The following is a 17,462-nucleotide window of genomic DNA, read 5'->3' as shown; positions in this document are numbered from 1 at the left end:
ATTTTCTACATTCTGAAATATGGAGCTAGGTCTAACAGAGAGGAACTACAGCTCCACTATTAATTTGGCCATCTAAGAGAAAGCTAAGAGCTAAGCTAAGTTCATATCCAATCCAACATGTCAAAATCATAATGTCTGTCTCACCTCTGCGGAGGGGCAGCAGTTTGTTCTCCAGGATGTCTCGAGCGTCTGTCCCCTCGTCCATCAGGTCCAGCTTTGTGATCACACCAATGGTCCTCAGCCCTGAACACAAAGACCACATGATCATCATTTATTGTTCACCTGTGATTTATTAGAGATAAATATGTTTCCCAACCAAGCCAGGTGACAATTGATTATCCCCTCGTGGATCTGGTGTTGGCAAATCTGAAAAATGTCTTCATGTTATTTATTAAAATCCTAGGAGACAATCAAACACGACATTTAAGAGATGAAAGGTGAAGAATCACGATAATCATTGAAGAACAACAAAATAAAGAAATCAAAGAGGAAGACTTCAAATATAAAGAAACATTCAATAAGATGAGAAATGAAAACTTGGAATGTCTGTGAGGTATTAATAAGATTAGTTTGAAATCATTCTTCAGTAAATTCCAAACATTTGGTGCGCAGTAAACACCGAGTGCAGATCTTCAAGGGGTCATGAATACGTCTTTTATACCGTGGGGAAAAGGAGGTTAAGGAACAAGGTTTGGAGGATAGGAGGTTGGGAGGTTAGCTAAAGCGTGGCTCTACTCTTGTTACTCTACAACAGTGGTTCTCAACTGGTAGGATCGGACCCAACAGTGGGTTGCGGAGCTGTTTTCAGTGGGTTGTGATTGTGTGCCAGGAAAAAAAAAATATGTGTCAAAAAGTCTATGAACTGTTTTTCAGCATGTTTGTTTTATTCCATTTCTTTGTTCTGTCACAAATTTTGATCTAAAATGCATCTCTCTGAGGCTCTATGCTCATTACAGTGGGGCTTTGAATGAAATGAAACTTAAAGCTTCATCAGACTCCAGTCATTTAATTTGATTTTCTGGATTAAATGATTGACGACTAATGGCTGCTATGATTAAACTGAATTCTTAACCTTCTCGTTTTTTAATATAACAGTACCAGTGTTTCCCACAGAATGACGAGATACCTTGGCGGTGAAGTACGCGGGGGGGAGGGGTGCAGACAATCGTAATTTATTCGATCCTCAAATGTACCTGGGCGGCCCGCCCAAGTATCATGTATGTGTGGGAAACAGTGGTTACTGAGATGGGTTGTCTTTGACCTGCGGCAGATTCATATCAGTAGAAGAAACGGGTTAACTGATCCTGCACACAAACATGTCAGCACTCGAGTGCACCTGAATGCACCGCGGCACCAATCCAAGATGGCCGCGCACACGTCTATGCATTTGTTTGCTTTCTGATTCCGGTGTCTTTGAATGTGTATTTTACTGACTTATACTGCTCAATTTTTAGCTTGTGTATGGAACACATACCTCCTGTCACCTCTATGAACAGCAATCAAATCGACAAAATACTATTCTGATCTGCAGGTTTTTTGCGACTGCTGGCCTCTCACCTCAACCAGTTCACAAACGTACTGGCTGAGCCGTGTGGACTGTGTACCATCTCTGCTACTCAGCTGGATTCCTTGCCTATATAGTGCGCCTGTTGGAGAGTGGATAACCTGGTTGCCGGCGATATTCCACCTTGGATCCCCTGCGGGAGTGCCTCTGCTGAGTCAGCCTGCGGCAAGTTGTCAGCTGTCAGTTGGCTGTTGGTTGCAGGCTGGGGTCTGCTGACCGGGTGCCTAGACACCTGGTTCTCCCGGCTTCGTGGGTTGGCTGTCCGCGGGATTGCTGAGCTGCTGGCTGTTGGTTGGCTGGTAAGCTGCTAACTGCTAGCCGATCTGCCCTCCAGACTACATAGGTCTTCTATCCCTGGCTACCGGGCTGCGGGCAGTTGGTTGGCCACTGGCTGGCGGTCTCTCGGCTGCCTCGCAGGATGACCGGGTTTCCAAGCTGGTCTCTGCTGCGATCCTCCTGCCGTTGACGACTCCAGGCTACGCGAGTTTGCTGTCCGTCCATTGTTTACGGAGCTAGCGGTTGGTTAGCTGATTAGCTGCTAGCCGCAGGATCCTCCTACACTGGTCTCTGACACCGTTCTGCTGCACGCTGGCTGCTATCCCTCGTCAGCCATGCTAAATTGTTTTAATGAACATTTTATTTTAGCTGGCTCTTTATTTGACTCCTTGCACCCTGATTTGGTAAAATCCAACAAAAATCAGGATAATGCGTCACTGGCATCTGAGGTTGATAGTCAACTTACTGTTCATCCTTTTCAATTTATGCCAGTGAGGTGCAGAGAGCATTACAGAAACTGGACTCCAGAAAATCAGCAGGTCCTGATAAACTTGAGCCGTTCTTGAGTCAACTTGAGTTGACTGCTGATTTTATTGCTGAGCCTCTTTCATATATTTTAACCTTGAGACTGATCAGCAATGAAATCCCAAAGGTCTGGAAATCAGCATTTGTTCTTCCCCTGTTAAAAGGGGGTGAACCCTCACAAGTAAACAATTACAGACCAATTTCTAAACTTTGCATTTTGGAAAAAATATTTTTAAAAAAAATCATTAGTGAACAACTGAAGGATTTTTTGGATGCCAATAATGTATTATCTAAGTATCAGTCAGGTTTTAGAAAAAAAACATAGCACTGTTACAGCTGCTCTTAAGGTTTAAACTGACATTATTGAAATAATTGATTGTAAGCAATTTTGTGTAGCACTCTTTATCGATTTATCAAAGGCCTTTGATACAGTTGATCACGGATTATTGATCAAAATCTTCCATCAAGTTGGTCTATCAAAGCAAGCAGCCTCCTGGTTTGGCAACTATCTGTCAAACAGAAGGCAATGCGTGCAAATGGCAGGATCCATCTCTTCCTTTTTAGAAATTTCAAAAGGGGTGCCCCAAGGTTCGATACTAGGACCTATTTTATTTTCTATTTATATCAATAACGTGTGAAATTTTGTCAAATGCCTTGTATCACTTTCATGCTGATGACACTATCATCTATTGTTGCTCAGCATCTGTTGCACAAGCTTTTGAGTTTCTACAGTTAGCTTTCAACATTGTCCAGTCTCGTTTGAGGGAACTAAGGTTGGTCATAAACACTGATAAAACAAAGCTCATGTTGTTTTCACATTTAAGTGGAGAAACAACAAATGTCCCATTGATTTTAACTTCTCAAGGAAATGTAATCGAGCTTGTCAAAAGCTACAAGTACTTGGGATTTATTCTTGAGTGTGATCTGTCTTTTAAATCACATATTGCCAATTTGGCCTCTAAACTTAAGGTGAAGTTGGGATTTTATTACAGAAATAAATCCTGTTTTTCCCTTAGAGCGAGGAAACTTCTTGTTTCATCAACCTTTCTTCCTTTGTTGGATTACGGAGATGTACTGTACATTGGCGCCTCGGCCAAATGTTTACAGTCATTGGACACCGTGTATCACTGTGCGTTGAGATTTTTGACTGGTTGTAGACACTTCACTCATCACTGTGACCTGTACACTAACTCAGATTGGCCATCTTTGAAGGTGCGCAGGCATATACACTGGCTGAAGCTTATTTACAAAGCTCTTCTTGGTTTGGTGCCTTCTTATTTATGTTCATACCTTCAAAGAACCAGAAGCCACTATGCCTTGCGTTCCTGTGATGTCTTTAAACTGTCTGTGCCTAGTGTCCGCACTGAGCTCGGGAAAAGAGCGTTTAGTTTTGCTGCTCCCACCGCATGGAACTTTCTCCAAAATGCTCATTTCGCTTGAAGCCTTTGGCTCGATCTTAAAAGATAAAATATGCGAGACAATTGGACAGTGCCTGTGTTGTTTGTAACCTGTGATCAAGATTCTGCACTTTATCTGTAAATCAATTTGCACATTGTACATTGTTGTTCTCTCCTAAATTGTTGTTTGTAAACTGTCTCTTTATCATGTAATGCTTTTTATGACGTGTGCTGCTGCCCTCTTGGCCAGGTCACCCTTGTGAAAGAGATCCTGATCTCAATGGGTTATTTATCTGGTTAAATAAAAGGTTAAATAAAAAATAAAACTCACCCTGAGGGTCCACCTCCTTGGCGATTTTGAGGGCATCAGAGTTGGCCAGGTCGGTGTTGGCTGGGGTGACAGCAAGGATGAGACAGCTCTCCTTGGTGATGAACTGCAGCAGCATGTCTCTGATCTGGTGCTCGATGTCATGAGGCTGGTCTCCCACGGCAACTTTGGTCATCCCCGGCAGGTCGATCAGCGTGAGGTTCAGCACTGAGAGAGAGGGAGGGGGTTCAGACAGAAGCAGGAAACGTGCAGCTAAGAGTCAATGTTTTTGTAAGTGTGTGATACCGTTAGGGGAGTAGACACGCAGGTTGATGGGGATGGGGGAGATGCCTTTGTTGGATCCTGTGAGCCGTTCAGTCTCAGCTTCAATCTCCTGACGGACCTCGTCAAAGTCCACAAACTTGCGGCCCTTACAGTGCAGGAACTCTGCATACTCTGCATGAGAGACAATCAGGAGGGGGATAAAGTGACATGATAGATCATGAACACTATGATTCATCGTAATAAGACAGGAGTAGAAATGGAAGGATATTCTCCATACGATCATTTTAATCATTATTTCCTGTATCATAGCAAGAATGATATGAGGCTGTGATAAATAAACAAAAAAAAAAAATCACAGTTTACATGTCTACCAGCTGTTATTTGTGTTTTACACAAGACCTCTGTTTGCAATGACTCCAAAATCCATTCAATAAGCAGCTTTTCTGGCACTAAAGAGACTAAAGTGATCTGACTACATTAACATGGTGTAAAAAGCTTGGTCATTATACTCAGGCCTCCATCCAATGGTTCAAATGTATGTATACCGAGTGAGGAAGCTAGAATACTTTTTCGAATTTATTCCCATCAATTCAGACTATTGCAATGTCTATTTTGCAGATGTTCATAATGCAACCATGCTGGAAGTAAGATTCAATGTACAGCCCTTTGTGTTAGGGTCACACACCAAAACCCATTCTTCAAGTCAAAGCCTGGATGTAAGAGCGTCAACGCTTCCTTTGATCTTAGTTTAGTAAGAAGACAACTCGCCTGCTTTGCTGTTTACCAGCTGCAGGATGAGAGGACGACGGGTCACAATGCCGGATCCTCTTGGCAAGAAGTCCCTGAGAGACAGAGACAGAGAGAGAGAGAGAGAGAGAGAGAGAGAGAGAGAGAGACAGAGCGAGGGAAAGAGAGAGAGAGGGGGCGAGAGAGAGAGAGGAATATACAGAGAGAGAGAAGGAGAGCGAGAGAGAGGGAGGGAGAGAGGGAGACAGAGCGAGGGAGAGAGAGAGACAGAGCGAGGGAGAGCAAGCGAGAGAGAGATAAACATCATACAGGTTAGGGATGAGCACTTTTGAAGCGAAACAGGCAACAGATAACAACATGTTGAATAAAAGCTTTAAAGACAAACAGAAGAGAAACATCAGACTGTTGTTTATAATCTAAATCAAAAACAGGATGTGATGATTTATTAAACAGACAGACTCCGCCCCTCTGTGAACCGATCCCCCTCTTTACTTCAGACAGACTCCGCCCCTCTGTAAACCGATCCCCCACTTTAGGCCTCTCTGGTTGCTCTTCTTTATACAATCACATCACTAACCTGTTGACAGTTTACTTGATTAACTGTTACACCTTTTATTGAATTCATCATCTTTAACATTCTGATGTCGTCTTTGATGTTTTTCAATCAAATATTGGATTTAAGTGTTTTTTTTTTATTTATTTTATTTAATTAAATGTCCAAAGTTTTTATCAAATGGGGTTTCAACAAATAAGAAATATCCAGCTCTATACCTGAGCCGTGCACGTACAGGTGTGCATTATTGATGGTGGGCAGAGATGAGCTTACAGCCCCGTTCATTATTCATAAAGACAGAAACAAGTTTCTTTAACCATCACCCTTGTCACAACGGAAACTGCTGTTCAATACAACTAGAATCATGTTCAGGTCACTGAATGCACATCTCCCCAGGCATCACACTGTCTGCGTGCGTGTCTCTCTCTCTGTCTGTCTGTCTGTCTGTCTGTGTGTCTCTCTCTCTGTCTGTCTGTCTGTCTGTCTGTCTGTCTGTCTGTGTGTCTCTCTCTCTGTCTGTCTGTCTGTCTGTCTGTGTGTCTCTCGCTCTGTCTGTCTGTCTGTCTGTCTGTCTGTGTCTCTCTGTCTGTCTGAGTTTAACTCTTTGGAAACAGCAGTTTTTTTATTTAAAAAAAGGAGGGACAGACACACACACCACACACACAGAAACACAAACACGCTGACAGAGCAAACTGGAAGTTACAACGATTCCGGTTGTCTCTCCTCATCTCTTCCTGTTGCTTGTGAAATCACAGCATGAATAATACAAATGCTGACCAATCACTGACCAGGACTAAACAGACTGATAGACAGGTATGATGTAGACCAGGACTAAACAGACTGATAGACAGGTATGATGTAGACCAGGACTAAACAGACTGGTCCCACCCCATTCCAGCAGAGCTCAGACCAGCCTACTCTGCCACCCTCCTACCTCCCTCTCCTGCTTCTTCCCTTGATGGCCTCTCCAGAACAGCTGGTCAGGTGTCAGCAGGTCCCTATAGCATCAACTCTGTGTGGGGCTTCTGCACATCTTCAGACTGAGCCTGAGTCTGGAGAAGAAGCTGACTCTGTGGAAGACTTCCTTCGTGGTTCCAGTTCCCAAGACATCTTACCCTAAGGAGCCACTTCAGACCTTTGGCCCTAACCTCTCACCTGATGAAGACCATGGAGAGGATTATTCTAAATAACCTCTGGCCCCTGGTGAGTTCAAGTTTGGATTCCCTGCATTTTACCTACTATCCAGGAATCGGGGTAGATGAGGCTGTAATCTACCTGCTGTACAGATCCCTGACTCAACTGGAGAACATCGCTCCCACTGCACTGCTCAGGGGGAAGCTATAAAGGGCGGGAGTAGACTGTCACCTGGCTGCATGGACAACGGACTACCTACAAACAGACCACAGTACGTGAGGCTTCAGGACTGTGAGTCTGACATGGTGGTCTGCAGTACAGGGGCCCCGCAGGGGACAGTTCTCTCCTCCTTTCTCTTCACCCTGTACACCTCGGACTTCTGTTACAACTCTGGGAGCTGCGACCTGCAGAAGTTCTCTGATGACACAGCCATCGTGGGGTGTGTGTCTAAGGGGAGCGAACAGGAGTACAGGCAGGTCATCATGGACTTTGTCGACTGGAGTGAGCTCAACCACCTTCAGCTCAATGCCAGCAAGACAAAGGAGATGGTGATTGACTTCCCAGACTGCACCAGTGAACATCCAGGGCTCGGACATCGAGAGGGTAAACAAATACCTGGGTGTTCACCTCAACAATAAACTGGACTAGTCACACAATACAGACGTTCTGTACAAGAAGGGCCAATGTCAACTACACCTGCTGAGGCGACTGAGGTCCTTTGGAGTATGCAGGACTCTGATACAGACTTTTTATGACACTGTGGTGGCGTCTACACTTTTCTATGCAGTGGTCTGCTGAGGAGGAGGGAGCACAGAGAGAGACAGGAAGAGACTGAACAGACTGGTCAGGAGGGCCAGTTCCTCTGCATCCTGACAGGGAATTATCATTTAAAATCAGTTGTTTGCTACCTATCACTGATGACATTCTGTTCAGAAAATGATCAAGCCATTCGCTCAAAGTCGAAAGATCCATGCACCTCTGAGATCTCCTTTTAGATACCAAACGATACAACGTTATACAAGACATAACTGAGGGCTGAATATAAGGAAGGCTAATATCTTTAGATTGTGCTGACATATTTATAATTTAATATTTCCTGTTTACACATTTTAACTTTTGAAGGATTTGATCTTTGCCACCTCAATGATACCTGCTGCTTGGTCTGTTGGAGCGTACCTGCTGCCCTCATCTCTAATTTTGGATGGAACCAACTGCGGGGGGGGGGGGGGGGGGGGGGGGGTCTTTTTGAGGTATGATATATGGCATGAGTAGAAATGTTTGACTTTTAATATAATTATTTTATGACTACACATTATTTACATTGATAGCGTAAGTACTCGAGAAGTGTCTGTCAAATTCAAACAAAAGGAAAATTTGAAGAAAAATGCCAGACTGATGAAGGGGATCATCATTTTAGATCTCCTCCATCTTTTCTACCCTGAAAATCATCGTGTACCCTCTCCGCTGAAACTCCTGCCATGTTTTAGGGGTCGCTGTGTGTGTGTGTGTGTGTGTGTGTGTGTGTGTGTGTGTGTGTGTGTGTGTGTGTGTGTGTGTGTGTGTGTGTGTGTGTGTGTGTGTGTGATATACACATGGCAGTGCAGCTGGTGACATCACTGATGACCCCAGCATCAACACATCAATGCCTCTACTGTCTTCTCCAGCCACTGCTCGGGACTCAGAGACAAAAGGCAGCAGGAAAGAGAAAGAAAGGAGACGTAGCTTAATCGTCTGTCGTTCACGCACAACCAGTGAAATCATTGGACACCTATGAGAGGAAAGTAGTCCCTTTACTGGCACCGTCACACAAAGCTGAGCAGCTCTTCCATCTTTGGCAGATTAGGCCTCAGTCATGTCTTTTACTCATTCCTTGTTTCCTCAAACACTCTTTCTGTGTTGCTTGAAAACCAAAGATGATGTGATACACACCCGAGATCCTAACATATGGCAGAATGTGGCTTTGTTAGCAGCCATTAGTCACCAACAAGGACTCATTCAAATTCCTTCAGACTCATTCATCATCCTCCAAAAGACTTTCAGCTGATTTCACTTGTATTTTCGTTGTGACTCTCCACTCCTCCATCTCAAGATGACCTCATAAAAAGCTGCAAACTTCTCCTTCAAAGTAAAACATTGACCTGACCTTTGAAACACAATGCTCATAGAAAGTCTTTACCAGCCTGAGAAAGCAGCCTTCATAAATGTTTGACAGAATACGAGCTGCACATCAGTGAAGATCCCGGATGAAGAGCTCCAGATGAAACTACTCTTGAAACACCTTTCAAACCTTTTTGTCCCCGTAATAAAGCAAACAGCTGTTTTCTTACGTAAAGGGCGTAATGACAGTACATTGTGAATAGCTGGGCTCATAATGAAAAAAAAAAAAAGAAAAGGTTGGAAACGGGGAGGCAGCGTCACACAGCGCGTAACGAAGTGCTTAGTTGGCGTCTTCACGGAAAAGCTTGACGTCGTGAGTCTCAAAAGAAGTTATAGTAAAAGATAAAATAAAAATGCCATTAAAAATCACTCAAACGTCACATTCATCCGAAACGACAGATAAAGCATACAACCTCCCAACGAAATTCTCCAACACCGAGCTCTTCCCAGCGCTCTGTCCGCCGACGACCGCTATCTGAGGCAGGTCCAAGTTACAGCTCTGTCCGATGGAGCTGAACGCGTCCTGCAGCTTGTTGATAAGCGGAATGAGGTCTTCCATTCCCCGGTTTCCCATCGCGGCACCTCGGTCAGCCCAGTGGGCTCTTTCCTGCCCTCCAACCGGGGCAAATGAGAGCCAGAGGGTCTCTGTTCCAGCAGACAGAAAGTTCCCGCAGCAGTCTGTCGGACCCCCTTTAGACTTAAATCATCAAAAACTCAAACAAATACAGAGTGTGAGCTGCAACCCGAGTCCCCGAGAGCTTACAAGCTGAATAACAGGGATAAAAGTCTCTCCGTGGTCAACCGCAAACTTCTGTCATCATCCGGTCAGGCGACACCCAGCCTTCGCCGGAGCTTTTAGTCCCGCCCCCAGCCTCAATCTTCTCTGTCATTGGTCTGCTAGGATGTCTGTCAGTGTACACAAACGTAATCAGTTTTACAATCCAGTCTTTGGACCTGCAATTAAAAAAAAAAGAAGGATCATAAAGTGTGCTTTGATTTTTAAAGAAAGTATAAAAGTCTTTGCGATTATCTAGATTATAAATCATAGACTTAAATATATCCGTTCTAACATAGAGAGCATATCTATTATTTAATATATAGATTTTATTTTTTATTTAACCAGGTAATAACCCATTGAGGTCAAGATCAGCAGCAGCACACGTCATAATAAATATGATAAAGACAGAGTTTACAAACTAAAGTTAAGAGAAATCAACGATTACAATGTGCTCATGAGTTCACAGATAAAGTGCAGTCATGATCACAGATTATAATTCAGAAACACTTCAGGCTCTGTCCAATGGTCTCGCGTTTTTTATCTTTTAAGATCGAGCCAAAGGCTTCAAGCGAAATGAGAACTCTCTTTCCCTCCTTGAAAACATCCCAGAAACACATCTTCTGGTTCTTTGAGGGTCTGAACATAAATAAGTACTTTATAAAGAAGACTCAGTGTAAGTACCTGCGCACCTTCAAGGAGGGCCAATCAGATGGAGTGTAGGGGTCACAGTGAAGCGTGATACATGGCGTCCAATGACTGTCAACATTTGGCCATGGCGCCCGTATACAGCACATCTCCATAATCCAACAAAAGAAGAAAGGTTGATGAAACTAGAAGTTTCCTCTGAGGGAACAGCAGGATTTATTTCTATTATAAATCTTCACCTTGAGTTTAGAGGGGAGTTTGTCGAGATTTAAAAGACGGATCACAATCAAGAAGAAATCGAATAGGCCGACTTCCCGATCTCGTAGAGACTCCTGGGTGGTACCGTTGGAAAGCCGGTGGGGGGGGGGGGGGGGGGGGGAATCTTGGTTTCGACCTTATTATTCAACAATCAGACATAGACAGGTGGTTGTTATCCCTTATCCTAACCCTAACCCCTTACCCCTTACCCTAACCCTACCCTATGAACAATTTTGACCAAAACACTTAATGCATTTTTACCATTTCCGATGCTCCATTCATTTCTATGGTGGTCATTGAATGTTTCGAATCGATCCAACCTTCCTATCAAAAGTTATTCAACAATCAGACAAGACAAGATCCATAAGATCATTAAGACTCCACTTCCTCCCATCCAGGAAATCGCAAAGATCCGCTGTCTGACCAGGGCTCAGAAAATCAGCAGAGACACCTCCCACCCCCACCAAGGACTGTTTTCACTGCTGGACTCTGGAAAGAGGTTCCGCAGCCTCCGAAGCAGAACTTCCAGGTTCTGTAACAGCTTCTTCCCACAGGCCATAAGACTTTTGAACACGAAAAAATAATCCCTCCATTCCCCCTCAAACCCCCACACAGGACTACCTCACTGGACTGTAAAACACAATATAACGTGCAATATATTTATCTGTATAGTATTTTTACTCATAGTTTTTCTTTTTATATCTATTTATATCTGCACCTTATTTTTATTTTTTATATGTAAATACATGCTGCTGTTTTTATCCTGCACTACAACGGGCCAAATGCAACGAAATTTCGTTCTTATCTGCACTGTAAAGTACAAGTTTGAATGACAATAAAGAAAGTCTAAGTCTAAGTCTAAGAATGGGTGGTTTTCATCCCTTATCCTAACCCTAACCCTATTCTAACCTCTCCCACACCCTTTTTACTAAACCTAACCAGTCGGGGTGTGTTGCCAGACTCACCAAGTACACAAGTCCACTCACAAAAAGTGTACTCCAAACTATGTACCAATCAACTCCAAATGGACTGAAACGTGCTCCTAAGTACTGTAGTAAAACAATGTCGGGGGAGGGTAATTGGCTCCCTGCGGACACTTGTGGGGCAGAGATTCTGTAGATTGGAGAACTATTGAACTAATGAGCTGATGACTCTCACCTGTGTGGGGAGTTGGGGAGCGCCAGGATTGTTATGAAGAGAGGCATTGTGTGGAGGTCAGGGGAGAGGGACGGACGGAACGGCTGTGGTCTGGGGCTGTGGCTTTGGCACTAAAAACGATAAGGGGATACGTGTGCTGGCCGTGACTTTTAGTGTTGCGGCACTGAAGATAGTTAGATAGAAGAGTTGTTTTTTCGACAGGGTGGGTAGGGAATGATGTGATTGGTTGAACAATTTGAGCAGCAACCGTAAATGGCTGGGATGAATCTGTTAAGCTTAAATTTATGTCCTTGTTGCTTTCTGTGCATGCCCTTGAGATGTTTAATGGTGTGTCTGTCGAAGCCAAAGGTAACTATGCCCTGTTAAAAGCAGCTATGACTAGATGTCTGAAGCCATGTCATAGTGATGAGTGGGGTTGCTTTTTCCGAAAGAAGAAGATTAAGATTAAGATTTACTTTTATTGATCCCCGCAAGGGGAAATTTCAGTTTTTACACTGTAAGTCTTGCACAAACAAGATCCTATGGACATGCACTAATGGAGAGATGTCAGAGTGACGGAGCTGCCCACAGTGGGCGCTCCTGAGCCCCTAGCCCCTAGCCCCTAGCCGGCGACCCTCCGGTTCCCAACCTAGGTCCCTACAGACTGAGCTACTGCCGCCCAGGGCTACCAAATGAAACAGCTCAGAAGTTTGGCAATGCTTTGCGTAGGCTTGTTGTAAAAGCTTATCCCTCTGTAGATGACCAGACTTGAGATATGTTAGCCAGGGATCAATTTGTCACTCATTTCACTGCTGGTGATTTTTGCATTAGCCTCCGTACCGCAAGACCTAAAACATTAGAGTCCGCAATCCACTTGGCTGCTGAAATGGAGCTCCTAAGGAACTTAGAGAAGGTTCACACTGTTCCTGATGTGAGAGTAAGGGAGGTCATGGAGAGCAGCAGGACTGATGACCGTTTTGAGGCTTTATTAGGGGCAGTAGAGGGCCTGCGCCAGGAAGTTAAGGCAACGCAGTCAGCCATACAGATACTGCAGTTGCCCCCAAAGACAGTAGCCCCTTCTAGTTCCTCCCAGAGCCCTTTTAAGCATCCTAGTGCTGAAGCTAGAGTCCCCCCTGCTGATGTACCTTGGCAGAGAACTCGTAATCGAACAGGTGTGTGTTGGGAGTGTGAGTGTGACCGACACCTGCGCCGTGACTGCCCTTATGTGTCGGGAAACTAAAGGGGGCGGGTACAGTGGGCCAACTGCCCTCTAAGTGTAACTTATATTCAACACAGGTGCAGTACCTCGGTCACATAATTTCAGCAGAAGGGGTTGGGGCAGATCCAGCGAAAGTTCAGGCAGTAAAAGAGTGGCCAGTACCTAAAAACCAAACAGAAGTGAGAAGTTTTGTAGGCTTAGCCTCCTACATAAAGGGGTTTGCAGAAATAGCACGGCCCCTACATCAGTTGACTGAGAAAGGTAGGCGTTTTAAGTGGTCAGACTCTTGCCACAATGCTTTTGAGCAACTGAAGGCTAGGTTAATATCTGCCCCAGTACTAGCCTACCCAGACCCCACAAGACCTTTTATTTTGGACACAGATGCCAGTGATGCAGGCATTGGTGCAGTCCTGTCACAGGAGAGTAACGGTGTTGAGTATGTTGTAGCATACGCCAGCAGAGCTTTAACCAAGCAGAAAAGGAAGTATGCTACCACTAATAAGGAGCTGTTAAGCATGGTAACTTCCAAGTACTTTAAGCACTACCTGTTGGGGAAGGAGTTTATATTGCGTACTGACCATAACTCTCTCAGGTGGTTACACAACTTTCAGGGTTTGGAGGGACAGCTGGCTAGGTGGGTATAGCAATTGGCCAGTTTCCAATATAAAATCATCCATAGACCTGGGAAAGCACATGCTAATGCCAATGCCCTTTCTAGGTTGCATGCTTTTGTTGGTGTTAGCCAGCAAGAAGATGTCACTGGGGGGGCAGCACTTCCAAAATTCAAGTGTGTGTGCTGTGTAGGAGGGGAAGCTGAGAGTGCAGTCAGGTAAAGAGTGTGATGACGATGATATAGCAAGAGCACAGGCCGAGGATGTAGTTCTACAGCAGTTGATTTACTACAAAACGCAGGGGCTGGACCTCACTGAAGATTCAGCCCTCCAAAAGTATGCTCAGGTGTGGTCACAATTGCAGATGAGAGATTCACGCCTGGTCAGAGTCCCTCCTGCTAATTTAGATGCTGCGCCATATGGACAGGTTGTTCTCCCCCAGGGCCATGGTTCCCAAAGTCCTGACCCAGTTGCACAATACTCCCACTGGGGGTCACCTAGGAGTCAATAAAATGCAGGGGAAGGTGAAGGATCATTTCTTTCGGTTGGGGTGGTTTAGTGATGTAAAACAGTGGTGTAGACAGTGTGCAGACTTGTGAATCCCGGAAGACTCCGGGTCCCACCCCTTGTGCTTCCCTTCAAACAACGCTGGTGTCAAGACCATATGAGAGGGTGGCCCTTGACCACACCCTCTTGAAGAAGCCAGTTATGGCGAAACGTTGAGGACCTCTTTTATTCCACTTTTAATTTGTTTTATTTGGTTTATGACAACCTTTTTAAAGTGACTTTTTAAGGACTGAGGACTGTTTTTAAACCGTTTTCATCTCACAGCGTAGTTTTAACAGCTTCCACAGTGGATTTTAAGCAGATAAACTTCATAACATCACCGAAGGAGACCGGCAGCAAAGACCAAAGAAATACGGTGAGTGACAGCGTTCAAAGTGTGCACACTGAAGACAGCCAGTCACCACCGTCTGTACGGTTCTCCAAGGACAAAACATCGGCTTCTATCCTGCTTTTATCTGCTTTTACTTGCCCCACTGGTTTTATGGATTCAATGTAAAAACCGGGAAGTGACGCGAGGGGAACTCCCTCAGTCCCCCCTCCTCTCCTGTCGGGAAAGCCTTCCTGTAGGCCTCCACCAGGCCCCCGACCTATGAGTTTTAGAGACTGGTTTTATTAATAATCATACTCTTTTTGTGATCCTTTTTAGTCACAGCTCTTCCTTTACTCTCCTCCTTTTCTCTTTTTATGTTTCCTCTACCTTTTAATCCAATTCTAAAACACACCTGTTCATCCTCCATTTTAGCTCCTGGTTTTTAGCTCCTGTTTTTTTTGTTTTTTTAGTTCTTTTATTTCTGGTGCTTGCCTGTGCCCATGGGGGGTGCCAGATTTTCACACACTCTGGTACGTCTATCAGCTGGGATTCCCCTTCACAAACTTCTCCAGCTCCACAGCAATATGTCCATAACCCTCACAAATCGTTTCACACCACTGGCTGCTCCTCCTGGCCGGAGGGGGGAGGGGGGGCATCAAACACTGCTCCTCTGCCCCCTCGCCTGGAGCGGGCAGCCGTCCACCACCAACACACACACAGCTCACCCGGAACTCCATTCACAAACAAAGAAATACTTTAAACTCCTTCAGGCCATTCATCACTCTGAAATACTTAATAACACCTTCACTACCGGTTCATTTCCACAGGGGATGATGAAGAAGGTGAACCGCCTCACCTCCTTCATCAAACCCTCTTTACCCAACAGCACAACGTTTGATAAGGTTAAACTAAACATAAACACATGGATGCACAACAATATGTTAATTCTCCGATAGCACTACGACCAGGTGATTGCTGTGGAGCTGGAGAAGGTGCCCCCTTACAGCCAGGAGGCCTTTGATAACAGTCAAAGGCCTGTTGACAGTGGGGGAGGGTGAGGTATAGGAGGAAATTCACGTCCTCCTCCGTCTCCACTCTTAGGGTCCTCCTGACCAGACGGCCCCGGAGCGAGGAGGACCCTCCTGTGCCTCCACTCTCCCAACCAGCAGGTCCATCTACCACCCACCGTAACCTCCCTCGCCCTCCTCTCCTACCTACTCCTACTCCGCCCTCCTCCTCCTCCTCCTCCCTACTACCTTATCCCCCATCCCTCCTAACCCGAACTCTTGTCGTCCCCCTTCTTCCTCCCCTCCCTTGATTCCTCCTCCCCCTACTACCTCACCCCACCCCTCCCCTAAACCTAACCTTTGTCGACCCACACATACAGGTAGACAGTTTTCCCGGAGCCAACTTCCATCACATAGCCAGCATACTCAAGAAACTCACCCCATGCCACAACACCGCACAGGTAATACTATCAGTCGGACTTAACAACTGCATTTCAGAACACGACCACCAGACAACTACAGACTATCAATCAATCAACCAATTTTTATTTGTATAGCGTCAACTCATAACAAGTGTTATCTCGAGACACTTTACAAAAAGCAGGTAAAATACCTTACTCTTTGTCTATTAACATTACAAAAGAGCAGGTAAAAGACCTTACTTATTGCAATATTACAAAGATCTGGCCTATCCATCATGAGCACTTTAGCAAAGTAGCAAAAGTTACAGTGGTAAGAAAATCTTCAGGCCGGATCCCCGGCTTATGACGAAACAGCCTTCACAGGCCATAGACTGCACCGGGTTTGGAAGGTGATAGGGGGCGAGATGGGATAAGATGCAGGAAGAGGGATAGGGAGCAAGGGGGTTGTTCTGGCAAGCCTTCCATCAACAATCCGGTGGGGGGGTGGGGGGTTGTTCTGGCAGGCCGTCAACCAACAATCTCAAGGAGCCTAAGAGAGCTCAAGAGCTCCCAGGAAAGTAGGTGGTTAGTGACTGAGATTTACAGATAGATACATGCAGCAATATGATATACTGATATACAGAGAGAGAGAGAGGAGCTCAAGGTGGCAGTTCCCCCAGTAGTCTAAGCCTATAGCAGCATAACTAGGAGCTGGTCTACACCAGCACCAGCCCTAACTATAAGATTTATCAAAAAGGAAAGTTTTAAGTCTATTCTTAAAAATACAGAGTGTGTCTGCCTGCTGGACCCCGGCTGGAAGATGATTCCAGAGGAAAGGAGCCTGATAACTGAAGGCTTCACCTCCCATAGTACACTTAGAGACTGCAGGTACCACTGGCAGGTCTGCATTCTGAGACCGTAATGTTCTCGAGGGGCAGTACGGCACTAGTAGCTCCTTAAGATAAGATGGTGCCTGGCCATTTAGAGCTTTGTAAGTGAGAAGAAGGATCTTGAATTCTATAGGGAGCCAGTGCAGAGAAGCAATACAGGAGTAATGTGGTCCCTTTTCCTAGTTCTAGTCAGTACACAAGGAGGACCATCCAGACCACCTTCCCCAACGCCACCAGTTAACATATTTCCAGCCCATCGCACAGCTGGAGATAGTGCTTGCTGTTGAACGTGAAGTCATTACGGGTGAGGGTGATCTGTAGTAGCTGTAAAATGTGGCTGTCGGGTCTGGGTGTTTATTGAATATGTGTTGTATGGCAGCTAGGCCGAGTGGTGTTTCTATACTGGTGTAAAGGGAATCTATAGCTATGGAGAAGAGAAATGTGTGACCGGGTACCTGCAGGTGTTTGATTTTATTAACAAAATGGTAAGTGTCCTTGATGTAACTGGGGTGAAGTTTGGCGAGTGGGTTGATAAAGTAGTCTATGTATTCTGTTATTGTGTAGGTTTCTGAATTGCAGTCACTGACGATGGGGCGGCCGACCGGAACCACCGAGGGGACTGTCCAGGTCTCAGGAGGCTTGTGGATCTTGGGGAGCAGATAGAAGAGGTGGGGCCTGGGTTCACTGGGACCGT

The 17,462-nt window shown here is 45.2% G+C and overlaps 1 protein-coding gene across 5 annotated transcripts in view; it reads right to left on the bottom strand.

Moving 5' to 3' along the window:
• The window catches only part of LOC109989547 (dynamin-2), a 32,218-nt gene extending 22,444 nt beyond the window's left edge, over window positions 1-9,774 (bottom strand). For 4 of the 5 annotated variants that reach the window (XM_020641334.3, XM_020641331.3, XM_020641333.3 and 1 more), the window contains exons 1-5: window positions 9,359-9,773; window positions 5,123-5,196; window positions 4,376-4,525; window positions 4,094-4,297; window positions 145-243 (exon numbers count right to left, since the gene is read on the bottom strand). In XM_020641334.3, the coding sequence (XP_020496990.1) occupies window positions 145-243; window positions 4,094-4,297; window positions 4,376-4,525; window positions 5,123-5,196; window positions 9,359-9,519 (688 nt within the window). In that variant the 5' untranslated portion in view covers window positions 9,520-9,773. Of the gene's footprint in view, window positions 1-144; window positions 244-4,093; window positions 4,298-4,375; window positions 4,526-5,122; window positions 5,197-9,358 lie in introns of all 5 variants that reach the window. The other variant, XM_020641336.3, reaches the window with a different exon arrangement.
• Between the last annotated feature and the right edge of the window lie 7,688 nt (window positions 9,775-17,462).

This window comes from Labrus bergylta, chromosome 1 (genome assembly GCF_963930695.1).
Source record: "Labrus bergylta chromosome 1, fLabBer1.1, whole genome shotgun sequence".
Lineage (NCBI taxonomy): Eukaryota > Metazoa > Chordata > Actinopteri > Labriformes > Labridae > Labrus > Labrus bergylta.
Note: the sequence above shows the minus strand (reverse complement) of the source record. Positions and strands in the feature narration are given on the sequence as shown.